General features: G+C 36.0%; 1 protein-coding gene across 1 annotated transcript in view; it reads right to left on the bottom strand.

Moving 5' to 3' along the window:
• The window catches only part of SEMA3D (semaphorin 3D), a 139,064-nt gene extending 124,115 nt beyond the window's left edge, over positions 1-14,949 (bottom strand). Inside the window, exon 1 of the mRNA XM_022562636.2 lies at positions 12,531-14,949. Within this exon, the coding sequence (XP_022418344.2) occupies positions 12,531-12,681 (151 nt within the window). The 5' untranslated portion in view covers positions 12,682-14,949. The remainder of the gene's footprint in view (positions 1-12,530) is intronic.
• Between the last annotated feature and the right edge of the window lie 1,907 nt (positions 14,950-16,856).

Raw genomic sequence — 16,856 nt, 5'->3', positions numbered from 1 at the left:
AAGGGTAAGCTGTGACAAAGTGAGAGAGTGGCATGGACATATATACACTACCAAATGTAAAACTGATAGCTAGTGGGAAGCAGCCACATAGCACAGGGAGATCAGCTTGGTGCTTTGTGACCACCTAGAGGGGTGGGATAGGGAGGGTGGGAGGGCGGGAGACACAAGAGGGAAGAGATATGGGGATATATATATATGAATAGTTGATTCACTTTGCTATAAAGCTGATACTAGCACACCATGGTAAAGCAATTATACTCCAATAAAGATGTTAAAAAACAAAAAGTAGTGTTCTCTGATTATACTTTCTTTCTTGAAAATAAAAAAAATGTCGTTTTTGTTAATAATTTCTCAATTGTGACATTTGCTTAGACTTCCCTAAGATCATGATCAAAACTTTCCACACCTTCTGAAAAATGCCTCCATATAATTTTCAAATGGAATTCTGTCAGATTGTTTTTTGTTTTCCTTCAGGAAACATCCCCTCTTGGCCCTTTCTTCCTCTTGCTCCAATCTGGACTGTCTATTCTCTGACCTGAGGAATAGCTTCCTCAAACTTCCTTCTACCACTCTCCTAGTATGAAACTCATTTTTCCTGGATCCCATCTCTTTCCTCTTTGATTTATTTTCTTATTTTGGTGAGCACATCTCCAGAAGTTTCCTAAAAATGAGTGACTGTGACTTATATATTTGAAATTTTCCATGTGTGAAAATGTCTTTAATTTACCTTTGTTGATAATTGGGCTAACTATATAATTCTGGGCTGAACAGCTTTCACCCTCAGAGAGCTGAGGCGTTTACATACTATCCTCTGGCTTCCAAAGTTATGGTTTAGAAGTCTCATGGATTCAGTGTCCCAAGCTTTTGAATGTCTTCTGTTTTTCCTTTCACCTCCTCACTCTTGCTATTATAAAACTTAAAATAATTGGCCTGAATATGTCTTGTTTTGTTTTTCACTTATCATGCTGGGCATTCAGTGTGACATCTGATCTGAAAGTTAATTTCCACTGATTCAAGAGAATTTCCTTTTGGCTTTTCATTCAGAACAAACAGATGTCAGTTATCTGTGCAACTTTTCTCTAGGTTTTCTCCAGAAAGGGTCCTCTAGCTTACCCAAGGAAGCTAATTCTGTAGAGGTGTGCACAGAATTTGCATCAGAATATGCTTATGGACTTCCAAGAGGGAGATTCAAAATACAGTCACAGAATAATGTCTTCCTTAATTTCAGTCAGTATTACAGGGCATAAACAATGAGATCATGTTTTCCATTTAGTTTCCCATAAATTGTTAGTTCTCTACTGATGACTTCAAAATAGACACCTAAAACCCCACTGCCTCTCCCAAGTCACAGTTCAGAATATCCAGTAGCCTGCTTGGTACTGTCATTTTCCCCCCAACCACCTGGTCCTACTGACTATAATGACTTTAATGACATGACCTAGTTCCCAGGCTCAAGATAACAGAATCGTTTTTAGTTCCTCTTCCTTATTCCCTTACTCTTTTATTCCCCTATTTAAATAACTGCTACCTGTAAGTATATTGCATTTCCCTCACATCAACTTCCAGGTAAATTTAAAGCCTTATAGATTTCCTCATGCAAATTATCTATTCCTTTTCCTCAAACATTTATTCTTATCATCAGCCAGGCTAAGAGCCATATTACTGCTTCTCAAAATTACTATAACAGGCTCCTAAACAACCTTGTTCCCTGCCCCCCTCCCTCTCCAATCTCTCCCACATTATGCTGTCTATTCTGGTTTTCTCCCTTAAATTAGAATTAAGTTAGAATTTCATGATCAAAATCCTCCAATGCCAACATATACTTTATTCAATAAACTCTAAATTTCTTCCAATGTTCAAAGTTCAATTTCACACCCAACCTCCTCCAAAATTCTTTGAAATGTTTGGTTTTATTTACCCTAATCCTATGGCATCAATCTTTTTGCAGTTATTTTGTCCCTTAAAAAGACCAGAAGCCCTTGCAGACAAGAATAATGTCTAAATCATTGCTGCAATTCATCACCTCTTCTTTCACATAAGAAGTCTAACAAACATTTAACTGATGATTTTTCAAACTCTAGTAATTCTTGTTTATGTTGGTTTATCTACCGTCCATCTAAACCAGGATTTATTACAGCCTTATTAATAATTCAGAGAGGTTAATGTGCCATTTGGAGACCCAATTGTGGCTCTAATGCTTTGCAATCATAAGAGATTCCTGTTGTGATATCCAAATGCTCCTGTGTGTATTGGGGGTGGGAGGATGGAGGAGAGGAGGGTGGGAAGAGGAGGGAGTTGGAAATAAAACACTCTAAAAGCAGTGCTTCTCAGGATTAACATGCATTCAGATCAGCTGGGATTCTTGCTAAAAAATAGACTCTCACTGAGAAGTCTAGGAGGGAGCCTGAGATTCTGCATTTCTAACAAGCTCTCAAATTATGCTGGCGCTACTGGTCCTTGAACCACAGCTGGAGTAGAAAAGCTAAAGAACACTGTGGCCCCAATTGCCTTGAAGTGCTGGACTCTTCTTTCTTCTCCACACTACAGTTTCTCTCAAACCCTTATATGATGATGTGTTAATTTACGCAAAATAGCCAAATTATTATTATTTTTCCTCTACAACACTACATTGTTAGAATAAGTTAGGGATGTACAGCTGTGACCAATGTGATTAACTTATAACTAACTTAATTGCTATAAGTGATAAATAACCTACTTAGTTTCAACCAAAGACATATAAAACTTTTTCCCCTCCATTTTCTCATACAAAGAAGAGAAGTACATTCATATAATATGCATTAACCTGGAAGGAAAATGTAAAGATGACAAGTTACGATTTATTAATTGACTTTCAAGTAAATGTCCTGTTATGTGTGGCAGGAGAAATTGTATCCAAGATGCCTAAATATATTTTTAAAGACCTTGAATTTTCTTCATATCCTACTTCAATTAATTCAGTAATATATTATGTCTGGTCTCCCTTTGAAGCCTATCATAATATCCATTTGTGCTTTATAACTTCCAAGGAGCTTTTCCTCTATTATTTCATTTGATCCTTAACCAAAGGATTATCACTAATTTCCAGATGAGAAAACCTAGATTCAGAAAGAGCAAACAACTGTTCTAATGGTACAAGAACAGTACATGGCAGAGAAAGCTAAAACCTATCAAGGTCTCTTCTAACTCTAAGCCCTATCACCCATTACAGCTATATTTTATATTTTAAGATTTACCATTACTTAGAAAAGCAAGGTTCTTTTTCAAAACAATTCTACTTACTGTTTTTATGGAACATACCCACAGACAAGTTCACTTCTATTGCTTCCTCCACTTTACCATTCCATTGGGATTACTGAAATATTTATCTTATTTTCTAGACTGTGTCTGGCTCACTTTGGCTTTAGTGAAATAAACCTCTTTATGAGTATCTTTCTTCCTAAGTAAAAAGCACTTTAGCTTTAATTTATGCCTCTTTTGAATTAATAGGATTAAAACAGCATGTTGAAAGGACTCAGAAGAATGCAAAATGTATATTACAAGTTCTTGAGAGGGATTTGCCAAATTTTCTGTTAAAATGACCCAATGACATTCATTTAAAAAAATATCTGTAAACTTATATTTTTACATTTACACTGAAAGAATCTCACTGCTAAAATTTATTTAATAAGACCCAAGAAATTAGAGTCAAATTTTAGGTAAGTGAAGTCATAGAACAAGAAATTGTAGATAAAAAATTTTATCTCCTCAATAATTTACAGAATAGTAAACCAACTATATACAGTATACGATCTATTCAAAGAAACCTATTTTAACCAAAAAATAGTGGACTGGGTTTAATCCCAGAAAAATTTGCCTTTACTTAAATTATGCCCTTATAAATTCCTTCCATATTTATGCATAACAAGGATGCAATTCAAGTGTCTCATGATGTAGCTCTCCTTTGCCCTGCCAGGAGGACACTACTGACCACATAGGCCTCAGTGATTTTTATGTATGTTCCTAATTCCAGGAACACTTTTTATGTGATACTTTTGTATGGCAATATTACATCATATGTTACCATATATTATTAGGTAACTTCTACCACTCTGTGAACCTCTACAGATCAATCATGTTTAGAAGAATGCTCTACATAGTGTTAAATAGATTTTAATCATTACTAAATCACAGTGTTGGATACAGGCAAGTTGTAGTACAAACACTATTGTACTGAAACGCAGAAGGCTTGGATCAGCTTTTTAATTATCTACTAATGTGACTCTGAGGTTATTATTTAATCTTTCTGAAGTTTTATTTCTAAATCCTTACATAACAATTTTCTAAACATATGTAGTACTTACAAACCTATATCAATATATCAAACTGAATATATTTTTATATCTGTTTAACCTCTCTTTCCACCTACACAACAGTTGACACTGACAATGAACCAAACAATAGTTTATTATGCAAAATAAGCCAGTTTTATTAACATATGTTCTAAAAGTAGCCTGATTTTAGAGGAAAAAAATCATTATTTTCTTCAATAGTGTATAAATTATCCCACATTTCTCCTGAATCATTAATTATTCCTCTCTTAGATTATTTCAATTAACAAATAAATATGCTGTTGTTTAGCGCATGAAAAAAACAAGTCTCTTGATCTCATTGTCCTTCCAGCTACTACTGCCCACGTCTCTATTATGGGAAAACTCCTTGAAAGAATTGTCTACACTTGCCTCCCGTTCCCCCGAGCCCATGCTCTTCAGAATCCATCCTTGTTGTGCTCTGGCTCCCACACTTAAAGACACTGCTCTTATCAAGGTCAACAATAGACTTCTGTTGTTAAATTTTTTTTTTTTTTTTTTTTTTTTGCGGTACGCGGGCCTCTCACTGCTGTGGCCTCTCCCGTTGCGGAGCACAGGCTATGGACGCGCAGGCTCAGCGGCTATGGCTCACGCGCCCAGCCGCTCCCCGGCACGTGGGATCCTCCCGGACCAGGGCACGAACCCGCGTCCCCTGCATCAGCAGGCGGACTCCCAACCACTGCGCCACCAGGGAAGTCCCTGTTGTTAAATTTAATGTTAATTTTTACTTACCTTTCGTGACACATTAGCTGAATATGACACTGCTGATAGTTCCTTTTCTTACTTTCTTCATTTAACTTTCTCTACACCACAACTTCTGATTTTCCTCCTACATACCTGGGCACTTCTTTTAGTTCACTTAGATGCTCAGTCCTCCTTTCACTAATTTCCTGACTTAAGAGTATCCCAGAACTCAATCCTCTAAATTTTCTATATCCCTTAGTCGTCTCACAGAATTTCATGGATTTAAAATTTTCTCTATGCTAACTGCCAAATTCATATCTCCAATTGACATCATCTATAAACTCCAAAAATGATATACTCAAGTGCTTTCTAGGCATCTTACTTAGATATCTAATAGCCTTCTCAAACGAATATGTCCACTTGATCTTCCCACACAACATTCTTTCACAATCTCTGCCATCTCAATTAATAGTAACCCCATCCTTAGATCAAAAACAAACAAACAAAAAAACCATGGAGTCAGATTTGACTTCTCTCTTACTTCATATCCAATCCATCAACAAATCCTGTTGGCTCTACCTTCATATCTTCTTCTCCTACCTCCACTGCAACCAGTCTGGCTCATAGACCATCATTTCTCACCTGGATTATTACAGTCCTATCAGACTTGGCTCCCTATTTCCCTGATCTCTCCCTTTCAGTGCACACACAGTACAGAAACCAGAGTGATCCTATAATAATGAAAGTCAGACCATGTCACCTCTGTGCTCAAAATTCTCCAATGGATTCCCATAACACTCAGACTAAAAACCAACGTTTTAACAATGACAACAGTGAAAGGATCTAATCCTTCTTCCCTCCTATTAACTCTCTGATTTAATCAATTTTCTTCTTTCTCCCATTCCATTGGTTTTTTTGCCATACTGTCTTCTTTAAGATCCTTGAACATGCCAGACACCTTTCCACCTCAGGACTTTTGCACTTGCTGTTCCTTTTGCCAAAAATGTTCCTTTCCTGAGTATCTGCATGACTTGCAACAATAATTTCTTGAAGTATCTGTGAAAACATCACTCTCTGGGTGAGCTCTTTCTTGAGTGCCATATTTGACTACTACACCCCCACCAATCAACTTTCCCGATTCATTTTTCTCCATAGCACTTATCATCTTCCATCTTGCTGTGTAATGTACTTATGTATGGTCTACCTTTCTGTATCAGAATATAAACTCCATGATGCCAGGGAGTTTTGCCTCTTCTACTTGCTAACATATCCCCTTGTTGCCAGCAGGGGGCTGGAAACAGTGGGCATCAGAAACTATTGTTATTAACCACTGAGAGCTGCATATCAAATACACAATAATATTATCCTTGAGCTCTTAAACCTACGAAAGCCCAGTTCCACACACAGCCTCAGTTTAGAGAAAACACATCTGGGAAAACAAGTGAGTCCATTAAAAATTAAACCATCAATGACTTTCTCTATAGAAGAAAATATATGGGAATTCTTACTATTAGATTGATAATGCTTCTTTACTATATACTTAAGGAGAGATATTCAGAGCAAGTCATCTTCTTTTCTCATTGATTTGACAACAAAAATGTCCACTTTAGAAAGGAACTCCTGAATGAATGATTTTATGATTCCTTTTAACCCACCCTGAAGGCTACCAACTACTGAAAGACACTACTCTTATCAAAGTCAATAACCACCTAAGGGCTTGTTAACTACTAGAAGACCATGAAGATAAAAATACTGGAAAGTACCTTCAGTAAATTCACAATCTGTGGGTGGTACTGGACTGAGGGAAACTAACCCTAGTAGAAAATGTTTGAGAGTAAACAGAAGCAATTTTAATATATGCTATAAATCCCCAGGAGGAAACTATGTAATATTTTTCAAACTTGTTTATATAGGGAAAATTCTGGTCTGGGAACAACCATTAATATCTAGCAAGATAATAGTGTTTCACAAAAATTAATAATTGACAGCATTTATTAAATGTTTACTATGCCAAACACTGTTTTACGTGCTTTACATGGATCAAGACACCTTCACAACTACCTCATTAGAATTAAATAAATTAACGCACTTGGAAAACTGCAGTACATAAAATAAACATCCATATGTCCCACAACTAGTAACAGCAGTTAAGACCTAATAAGCAGCTTGGCTTCAGAACCTGCCTTCTTCACGGCTATACTCGATCGAGATATCAGAACTTACACAAAACTAGTCAAATCAAACAAGTTAGATGAGTCAAATGGTCATGAATCTCTACTTGAGGCACGCCACATTTCACAGCTAAATAGAGTCATTTGTAAATAATGAAAAATATATAGACTTATCCACTCATTCCTCAGAAGACTCAAACAAGGTAAAGAACTATTCTATCAAATGCACTAATGTTTAGTTATACAATAGCAGATAAAAATTTTAAAGATGATTTCCAGTTTTCTTTTCTATGAAAAGACGTAAGTTTTGGAGGAGCAAAACATAATTAGTACCATTGGTAGTTATTGAGAAGAGCATACTGCCAAAGATGTAATAACGAAACCTTGTATTTTTTTTTATATATATATCTTGATATTTGTGTTCCTGAACATACAATGTCTCCCTCAAGGGCACAGGGTGGCAAGAACATGGGCCTGGAACTAGAGAGGTGAAAACACACAAGTTAGTTCTGCCACTTAACAGCTTCTTGCACAGGGGCAAGGCCTTCAGGTTCTAACCTCATGTTTCTTATCTATAAAATGGGTATAAAAATGATGGTTCTGCATAGTGTCCTAAAGTCTAAGTAGGGTCCTGGATGCAGTCTCCTGTTTGATGTTCCTGATAGAACTTCCCACTATTTGAAATAACCTTCATCTGTTTGTTTACCTGTTTATTGTTTGCCTCCCTCTCTGGTAAAGAAATTCCAGGGGGACAGTGACTTTTCTCTTCCTTTTTCAAAGTTTTTGCCCATTCCCTCTTTAGCTATATTACCTATCTCATCTTTAGGAGTTGTCCAAACAAATACCATTGCAGATACTAATGATTCCTGGGTATAAATATCCTTAACCCACATGAGTTCCTTCATGAGGATTTATAATACAAAAAATGTTTACAGTAATTGCAAGACTGAAGTTGGTCATTTTTCAAAAGTTATATTTACTACATCTGCAGTATAAAGCATACAAGTCACTGTGAGAAGCTCACCTTGTAAGGCCATATATATATATTACCCTTATAAAACAAAACCCAGAAATACAGAACATCCTGACCTCTAAGTTTCCTTACTTGTTACTCAAGAAACTGATTTAGTATGCATAAATGTGCAAGAATTCAAAATATGCAACTGAGGGGAAATCTCTTTACACAACAATAGAACCAAACAAGCTCCTGTGGATTCAGAGGTTCAAAGCTAAGTCTTTATCAAAGAGCATTCTTTGGATAAAATGGTTATTATATTTCTGTTGGCCTTTAAGAAATCCCTCAAAATAATCTTGCAGCTGTTTAAAGTAGCTAACTCTACTGATACTGGCTGTGTCTCTGGTCTGCACCTAAGGAAGCTTGAGTTATGGAAAGCAAAGCTGATTTTGTGCCCATAAAAATGAATTATTTTTGAAAATACAGTTAATTTTTCATTTTGACTGATTTTTCTAACCTCACATGCTGGCAGTATTTTAATGCCAAGCATGAAGTTTTAGACTCCCTCAAAACTAAGCAATGGGTGATACTAGGTGATCTTCACTCATTAGTCAGTCATAAGAGAAAGAGAAAATGCCAAAGGAGAGTTCTGATTATTATCTCAGAGGTAGGAATTTTCCTCATCATAACCCCAAGTTAGCAGTGATTTTTATGTTATAACTTTGTTTATTCAGGAATAGGCTACTTTTTAAAACTATTACATCAGGATTTGAACTACTTTCCTTTTACACTCTCAGATATGGCAGAGAAGAGGTGGCTAGGGAAACTGTTGAAATTCTCCCAAGTGTATGGTTAATGCATACTTACTTCATAGTGCTGAACTGATGATTTCCAAAGAAAAGTCCCCAAATTCTTATAGGTGGAAAGAGGAATATTCTGTAAGCATTGTCAGTAATTCTCCTAGCCAAGATCACTACTCTATTATTAGCATACAATCTGGCAATGAATGGCTAACAGCAGCCACAGGGCGCTATAGGAGAGAGGGAGGGGGAGGGGGGAGAGGAGAAAGGGGAGACAAGGGGGAGAGGGGGTGAGGGGGGAGTGTTTGTGTGTGTGTGTGTGTGTGTGTGTGTGTCTATTGAGGGTGAGTTGAGAGATTTTTAAAATTCCTTCCCTGCATTCAGTCTTTGCTACTGCTTTTGACATGTATCAATAGACAATCTACATGTAGATAAATATCTAAAAAATACAACATTTGGAAAGTATACTAAATATAAGAGCCATCCAAAGAATAGTTATTATTGCATTTAATCCAACATTTATACCAGTTCTCCTTTTATATAAGTACTAGGTGCTAGAAAGAGTGAAAATCTATAGAGAGATAAATAAAACAGGATTTTGAACTCTTATATGGTTGATTCCAAGTATTAATACAAAAACATAGATTCATACCAAAAAAAACTCCTCTAACTAGGGATAAACTAATTAGCAGCAGCTACATAAAATTAATGTTTTTTAATTTTTTTATTTTTAGGAACTGATTTGTTATTTTCTAATGATCAAGTTACCACATTTGAGTTAATATTTTACAGTCACTCATATAAAATTTTGATTATGAACACAAATTAGCACAATGACCATCTCTCTTTTTCCCATAAGATTATCAAAGTCTGTAAATCTCTTTTGGCTACCAAGAGCGTGTGGCCTTCAACTCCATTTAATTTTGACAATTGAAATCATATAATCAGTTAGTCAAATATCAGCATGATGCTTCTGTCAACTTTAAAGTTCACTTCCGTAGGTAAGTGCCTCAGGCAAGAACTGCTGCTCTTGTCTAGGGTGTGAGAAATATGATTAGGCACCCAGGCTCTCCAAAGCACCGGGCTGACTCAGGAGCTGAGCCACCAGCTAATTTGAGACCTTAATTTCTCAGTACCTCAGTAACCTCATTTCTAGGCAGATGATAATAATCCCCACCTCACAGGGTGGTGATGAGGATAAAATGACATCATTCACACATACTCCTTATACCAGTGCTTTGCTTATGATGACTCCTCAGTGAGTAATTATTAACTATTATTAAAGTTTCTTTCCAAGTCTAATTTATTTTGCATTGTCCACCCTCATCAATGCAATGCTCCTGTGTTATTCACTATATCATAGAAACCAGGTAGTGTTTCCTTTTTTTTCCCCTTCAATCTATTTTCAAACTTTCTCTTTTTTTTTTTTTTATTGTTTGGCTTTTCATACTTGTTTTCTGTTCTGTTCTTAAGATAAATTTTGAAAACAGGCAAACAAATTTGACTTGTGTAATATGATGGGTTGTGAAAAGTCCATATTATGTACTTCGGTGATCCATATCTCTATCAGGATAGAGAACATTTCCATAAGCCCAGAAAGTTTCCTCTCATATCCCTTTCCATTCGATCCTTCCCTCAACTGCACAAAGGCAATGCCCTGAATTTTTTTAACCATAGATTAGTTGTCTCTGCTCTAGAAATTCGAGAATACAAAAACTCAAAAATGTTACCTTAACTCTTTAATTCATGAGGTATAAATTCCAAACAAATACCAACATATGAAATGTATAATGAGTCAAATAAGATAATTCCACTTAAGCTTACCTTAGACATCAAATTTGCTTTTACTATTGATATTTAATTTGAGCTGAAAATAAGTTGTCTTAAAGGTTAAAACTGCCAGCATGATTTTTACCCGCCAAGTTCAGAATAGAGGAGTTTGAGTTCCCTACATTCCTCTCATTACTTAGGTATTAAAGAAGCCACAGGGATATTACAGAAAAAAAAAAAAAAGAAATCTTTGAGCATGAAACTTGGCTCGTTTTCTCTCTCGATATATATATTGATATATTACACTTACATATAAACACATATTAGTATATAAACTTTGCTTTCATACTAATTTAAACATTTAAAAACAATTAGCTTAGTAGATTTCATTTCTTAAATGTTTTCTCATCTCTGTATTTTAAGCTTTTCACACAGACTATTTTTTAAACAATAAAATATGTATATGCTTGAGATATTCAAGGTATTTTAGTTTGTTAATATTTTTGAAGATATCTTACTGTTTTAAAAAATACTAAGGATCAAAGAATTAGTAGCAGCTGTATAGAATTAATGATTTTTCTATTTTTAGGCTGTTGAGCTGCACCCCACAGGCCTACAAGGCTTGTGCTTGCCCAGCTTCAAGACCAAAGAGCCCAGAGGCAGCGACAGAGCCATCAAAGGTTTAATGGATGGGAGATCTTACATGTCCGAAGCAAGGTTCTGGAGCAACACCCCACCATGTATGCGGCTCACACCGAAGCAGAACAAAGCTGACAGGCTTCACTCCCACGGACAGGGGGAGGTTACCACTTATAAGGGAAATTGACGGCAGTTTGGCTCATCAGTTACCAGGGAAACCAGCAGAGGGGCCCGCCCCTAACTGCCCCTTTGATAGGCTATCATGGTGGCTAAAATTAGAACAATCATTAGCTGGGGCATGGGGCAAGCATGTAGAAGGTCTGTCAGGTGAATAGGGTATAGGTGAAGCAGGCACTGGTTGAACAGGGGACTTACAGAGAGCAAGAGAACAGCTATCTTGAGTGGCCTGACCATACATAGGTATTGATTTATTTTAATATAAAACTGACTACAGGGACTTCCCTGGCGGTCCAGTGGTTAAGACTCCATGCTTCCAATGCAGGGGCCGCGGGTTCCATCTGCGGTAGAGGAGCTAAGATCCCACATGCCGCACAGCATAGCCAAGAAAAACAAAAAACAAAAAACTGACTACAACTTGCTGACCAAAATTTCCTAATTATGCTAATCAGTAGTTAAAAATTGTAAATAATGAACTGAAAAGCATACATGAACAGTTTTGGTGTCTATTTTCTTCACCAAGAATAATGAATCAGTGGGCTTTGCATTCTGTAATAATATTATTATTATTATTTTTGTACGCGGGCCTCTCACTGTTATGGCCTTTCCCGTTGCGGAGCACAGGCTCCGGACGCGCAGGCTCAGCGGCCATGGCTCACGGGCGCAGCCGCTCCGCGGCATTTGGGATCTTTCCAGACCGGGGCACGAACCCGTGTCCCCTGCATCGGCAGGTGAACTCTCAACCACTGCACCACCAGGGAATCCCGAGAGCTCCATGTTTTGTTTTGTTTTGTTTTAACCATTCTTAGCACGTAATTCTCAAATCTTGGCACCTGGTTTTTGTTTTTTGTTTTTAGCACCTGCGCCACCAGGGAAGCCCCTATAATAATCTGATTATTAACTGATGCCAATACTACAAACATTTCACTGAAGTCAGTATGCATTTCTAAATAAAAGAAGGCAACCTGAAAAACACTGACACATTTACCTTTGTAGGTTAGCTTGAGTCGTGGAATATTTTGCTTAGACGTTCCAGTGACTGGAAGAAACAGCATGGTCATGCTTAGCATCATCAGGGCATGAAAAAGGTAAAAATCATGGTTTCTGGACTTTGGTCTCTCATCTTTAGTAACAATCATGATGAAAACAATGTTCTGTTTCAAACAGCGTTAATTTAATCTAAAAAGAAGAAAAGAACTATTAATATAGCAGTTTGCAGATTTTCCTACACTCACTAAATTATAATTTTATGAATGTATGTAGATTTAAAAAAATACTTGCTCCTTGTCTCTTGTTCAGCTCTTAGAAATTGTTGCAAGGGAAACGAATCAGAACTGAGTAATAAAATTCAGGTCTGGCTTTACTCAGGACATGAGTACAGACCTAAAAAGTCAACTACTTATGTTAATTAGCAACTATTCTTCTACTAAAGTTTTTGTTTTGTTTTGTTTCATGCAAATATAGGAGTGACCAGTTCTTTCTGTAACTTGATGAATTCTTGATCACATAAGAATACTGGTAGAAGCCTACACTTTCCCCATACCATCCTCAAAGGAAAAGATCCTCAAGCAAAATTTAATAAAAGCTGTCATTTTCAGAGAGTTCGTTTCTGACAAAACATATTTTAACAGTTCACCTAAAATTGGGACAACTGGACATGATCAGGTCAGGGCCACCAGTATAGATTTTAGGCCTGGGACAAGGCAATCTTACCTGCACCCTATACTACTCCACACAGGGCAGCACTGAATATAAAAACAAACTGTAAAATAAAAGGGTTTATAAGAGGAGGCGGTTTTTAACTAGGTTGCCATAAACAAGCTGCCTTGGTTGTCTTTGTTAAGACACGGAATAAATCAAAACACACATATTTCAAACTAAGCCTGGTAATAATAATTACAAATAATATTCGTTGAGTATTTACATGAACCAGATACTTTTTAAGAAGTGTGTTACATAAATTAAATCACTTAATGCTGTTAAATTCATTGAAGTAGGTCATTAGACTGAGGTGGCTCTAATGCCGTGGTAGCCCACCTAATCAAAATCTAAGCCTGTAAATGCCTCAAAGCTATGAACTCAGAACACTAAAACAACCAGTTAACTAGGCTTTAAGCTATAGCCAATAAAATAATTTCCTTTCTTTGTTTCCGAAAGTTTCTTTGTGTAAGTCTTCGCCCTAATATCCTATCAGTGGGGTGCTCCTAACCACTTCCAGTTTGGTGCCACGCAATTCAAACTGATTTTTGCACAAATAAACTCTTAAAAATTTTAATATGCCTCTGTTTATTTTTTAATCAATGCTAATGACGGTCAAGAAAGATAGGTAATTATTTTCCTCATTTTACAGATGAGGAAACTGAGGTACAGGGTTTGATAATTCTCTCAAGGTCATGAGGCAAATAAGAGATGGATTAAAACATTTGTTCTGGACTTCAGCTAGAATCAGCCTCCTTAGCCCCTAAGTCTTTAGGTGCTTTTCATTATGGCAGAATCAAGTGACCTTCAACTCTTGATGCAGTCTTCAACTTCTCTTTTCTCCTCGACATGTTCTAATAAATAGCCCACAGAAAGGATCTTGCTATGCGTACTTCCTGGGAGGATTCCAGATGTGGTACCTGCTTCAAGTGCCAATAATTTCTTGGTAACAGCTTTAGCCATAATAAAAAAGTATTATACTTTAGTATTTTTGTAATTATTTAATATCAAAATAAATATGTCTATATGGCTTAGTTTTAAGAGAATGTCTAAATAAGAGTATTTTTCTTATGGTAGATCAAGTCTTTACTAAAATGCCTCAATGACTTTGAATCAAGGTTCCTTAAACTTACCTTAAATCTCAGAAGTTAAGGTCAATCTGGGAATGTGAAATAAAATAAAATATAGGGATGTATTAATTTTTTATACAAGACAAACATTCTAAGAATAGACTACAAATTGTATGTTGTTTCTTCATGAAATGTTGAATATGAAGGCTTAATAAAGTATATTTTCTCAGTTACTTTAATTACCCGTAGGAAGTACCAAACTATTCTGTCTTTGTGTGTAATCCATGCATATTTAGTTATTTGATTTAGAAGATTACTACAAATGAAAAGAATCAAGTTCATTTAGATACTCATTTAAGAATATCGTAGGTCACACATAACATATTTTATTCACATTTACTTGACATATGTGAATGTGTCACATATAACATATTTTATTCACATTTGCCACATATAACATATTTTATTCACATTTACTTGACATTTCTTGATGAGTTCACCTAATGACATAATTTAAGGGAAAACAGGAATGTCTGTCTGACCAAAAAGATCTACACTATTAGCAGTCCTTAATGAAAATTCTGGTTTTAAAAATTTCAGTTATATTTTAAAATAAAACACTAATAAAGCCCTTCTGTAAATAACATTTTTAAAAAACTCTTAAAAAATAAAGAGTTGTATTATTTCAAAACTAGTAGGAAAACGCATATGCTATTGGCAAAAAACAGAGTCACTTAACTGGTCTACAGAAAAATTTATCAGGATTACTTTTAAGTTATGTGAGTTTTAATTTACTCACTGTCTTAAGAAATGCATGTTTGCAACTTTTCAATTTTACATTTACACCAGTAAAACACAGATGCATTCTTTGAGTTACAGATTCTCCTTAAATACTTACTGTTTTTTTGCAAATAAGAATATGCATTTAAGAATATATAATACACATACACTTATGGTCATTAACACCATAACTCATCTCCAATGATTTATTAAAGTGAGAAGAAAGATAAGATTCTTATTTGAAAGGAGCAGTTGATTATACACAAATAAATTATCATGAAATAATTGCTAAAATCGAGATATTTAGAAGATGCTATGGAAGGCAGCTCAAAGGAGTATCGTATAGGTTTAAGTAAGAGAAGGATAGTTTCATAGAGGACAGAGAAAGGAGAATAAAAAGCAAAAAGAGACATTTCCAGGTAACAATGATACCTAGTTAAGGGTTGAAGCTGGAAGCATGATAGGCCTGCGAAGGGTGAGACAATGTAGCATAATCCAGTGGAGTGAAAGAGAGAGGAAACCAAAGAGGGATTCAGCCTAATGCTTAAATGTGCCTCATGCCTGTTCTGGTAGCTAATATACAATATTAGGTAGGACTCAAACGATGCTGTTATTCCACACTGCCTTTGGTCTTAGATCATATGTGCTGGTTTCATCCATATTCATCAGTGCTTCTCTAATCCCACTTGCCTGTTTCTTTTACTTTTCCCTATGTCCACATGTTAGCAGAAGATCACAGCAGCTCCACAGCTTTGCCACACAAACATGTATCCTTCCACCTACCCATATCCTCCAAAAAGAGTGAAAGGTTAGTTGAATATAGAGATTAAGTATATTAAATTTCTCATTAGGTTTAGTTTTTCTGAGCTTCTGGACATATGTAATACTACTCTTTTTATGACATGTAACAATGCATGTAATGTGAATGTATGTTTATGTACACACGCGATAGAGAGGAAACTTTCCGTGTGTTCATTTTATTAGCAATAATGACCTCAGTACACGACATTTCCTGTGAATTAATGACCAGTTGAGGTTAATGGCCCTTAGCTATGTATTGAGATATCTACTCCTCCAACTGGTCATTAATCGCTAAGACATGCCCTGTGGTCCAACACTATAAGTTAAGAAGATTGATGTTTTGGTTTCCAATGAACAGTAGTCACACTGTTCCTTGTTACCTAACTCATTAATATTGTTAAATAACTTAAAAATCAAAGCACTGCTTTCCTTGCTAGTATGACATTCCGATAAGTGCCCACACGTGCTGAACCATTTGTTAAGGGTGAGGGACAAAATAAAACAAAAATTCTGAAACTCCTGGAACTTTTTTTTAAACTTTATATATTTTTCTCCTAATTCTTTGTTTTTCCTCCCAACAATCCTTTGAATTCAATAGTTAATCTTTTAATTGAGATAATTTATGGGTTAAATGTATTGCCAACGACATCTCCAATAATCTATTGATATTTTGCTATCTTCCAGTGCATGTCAGTGTGTGTATCTGTGTGTTTTTTGTACCTACACGTGTGTGTGTCCCGCATCTGGGAGGAATTATAGAGAGAAGTAGGTGTGATTTAACCTAAAGTGGGTGGATTTGGTGAATTGCATAGGTTATACTGCATGCTACTGTCTGTAACAAGCTCGACCTGGAGCCAATTAACTGCACATAATCTGTTCCACATGTTCACTGGGACAAACAGCACCCTTGGGGATCTTCAGATGTGGAGCCAATGGGGAGTGTTGTGATTATGAGAGATTTTTAC

Source organism: Delphinapterus leucas, chromosome 9 (assembly GCF_059928025.1).
Source record: "Delphinapterus leucas isolate spDelLeu-1000000601 "Yukka" chromosome 9, BTC_Dleu_Yukka2, whole genome shotgun sequence".
NCBI classification, from domain to species: Eukaryota; Metazoa; Chordata; class Mammalia; order Artiodactyla; family Monodontidae; genus Delphinapterus; species Delphinapterus leucas.
Note: the sequence above shows the minus strand (reverse complement) of the source record. Positions and strands in the feature narration are given on the sequence as shown.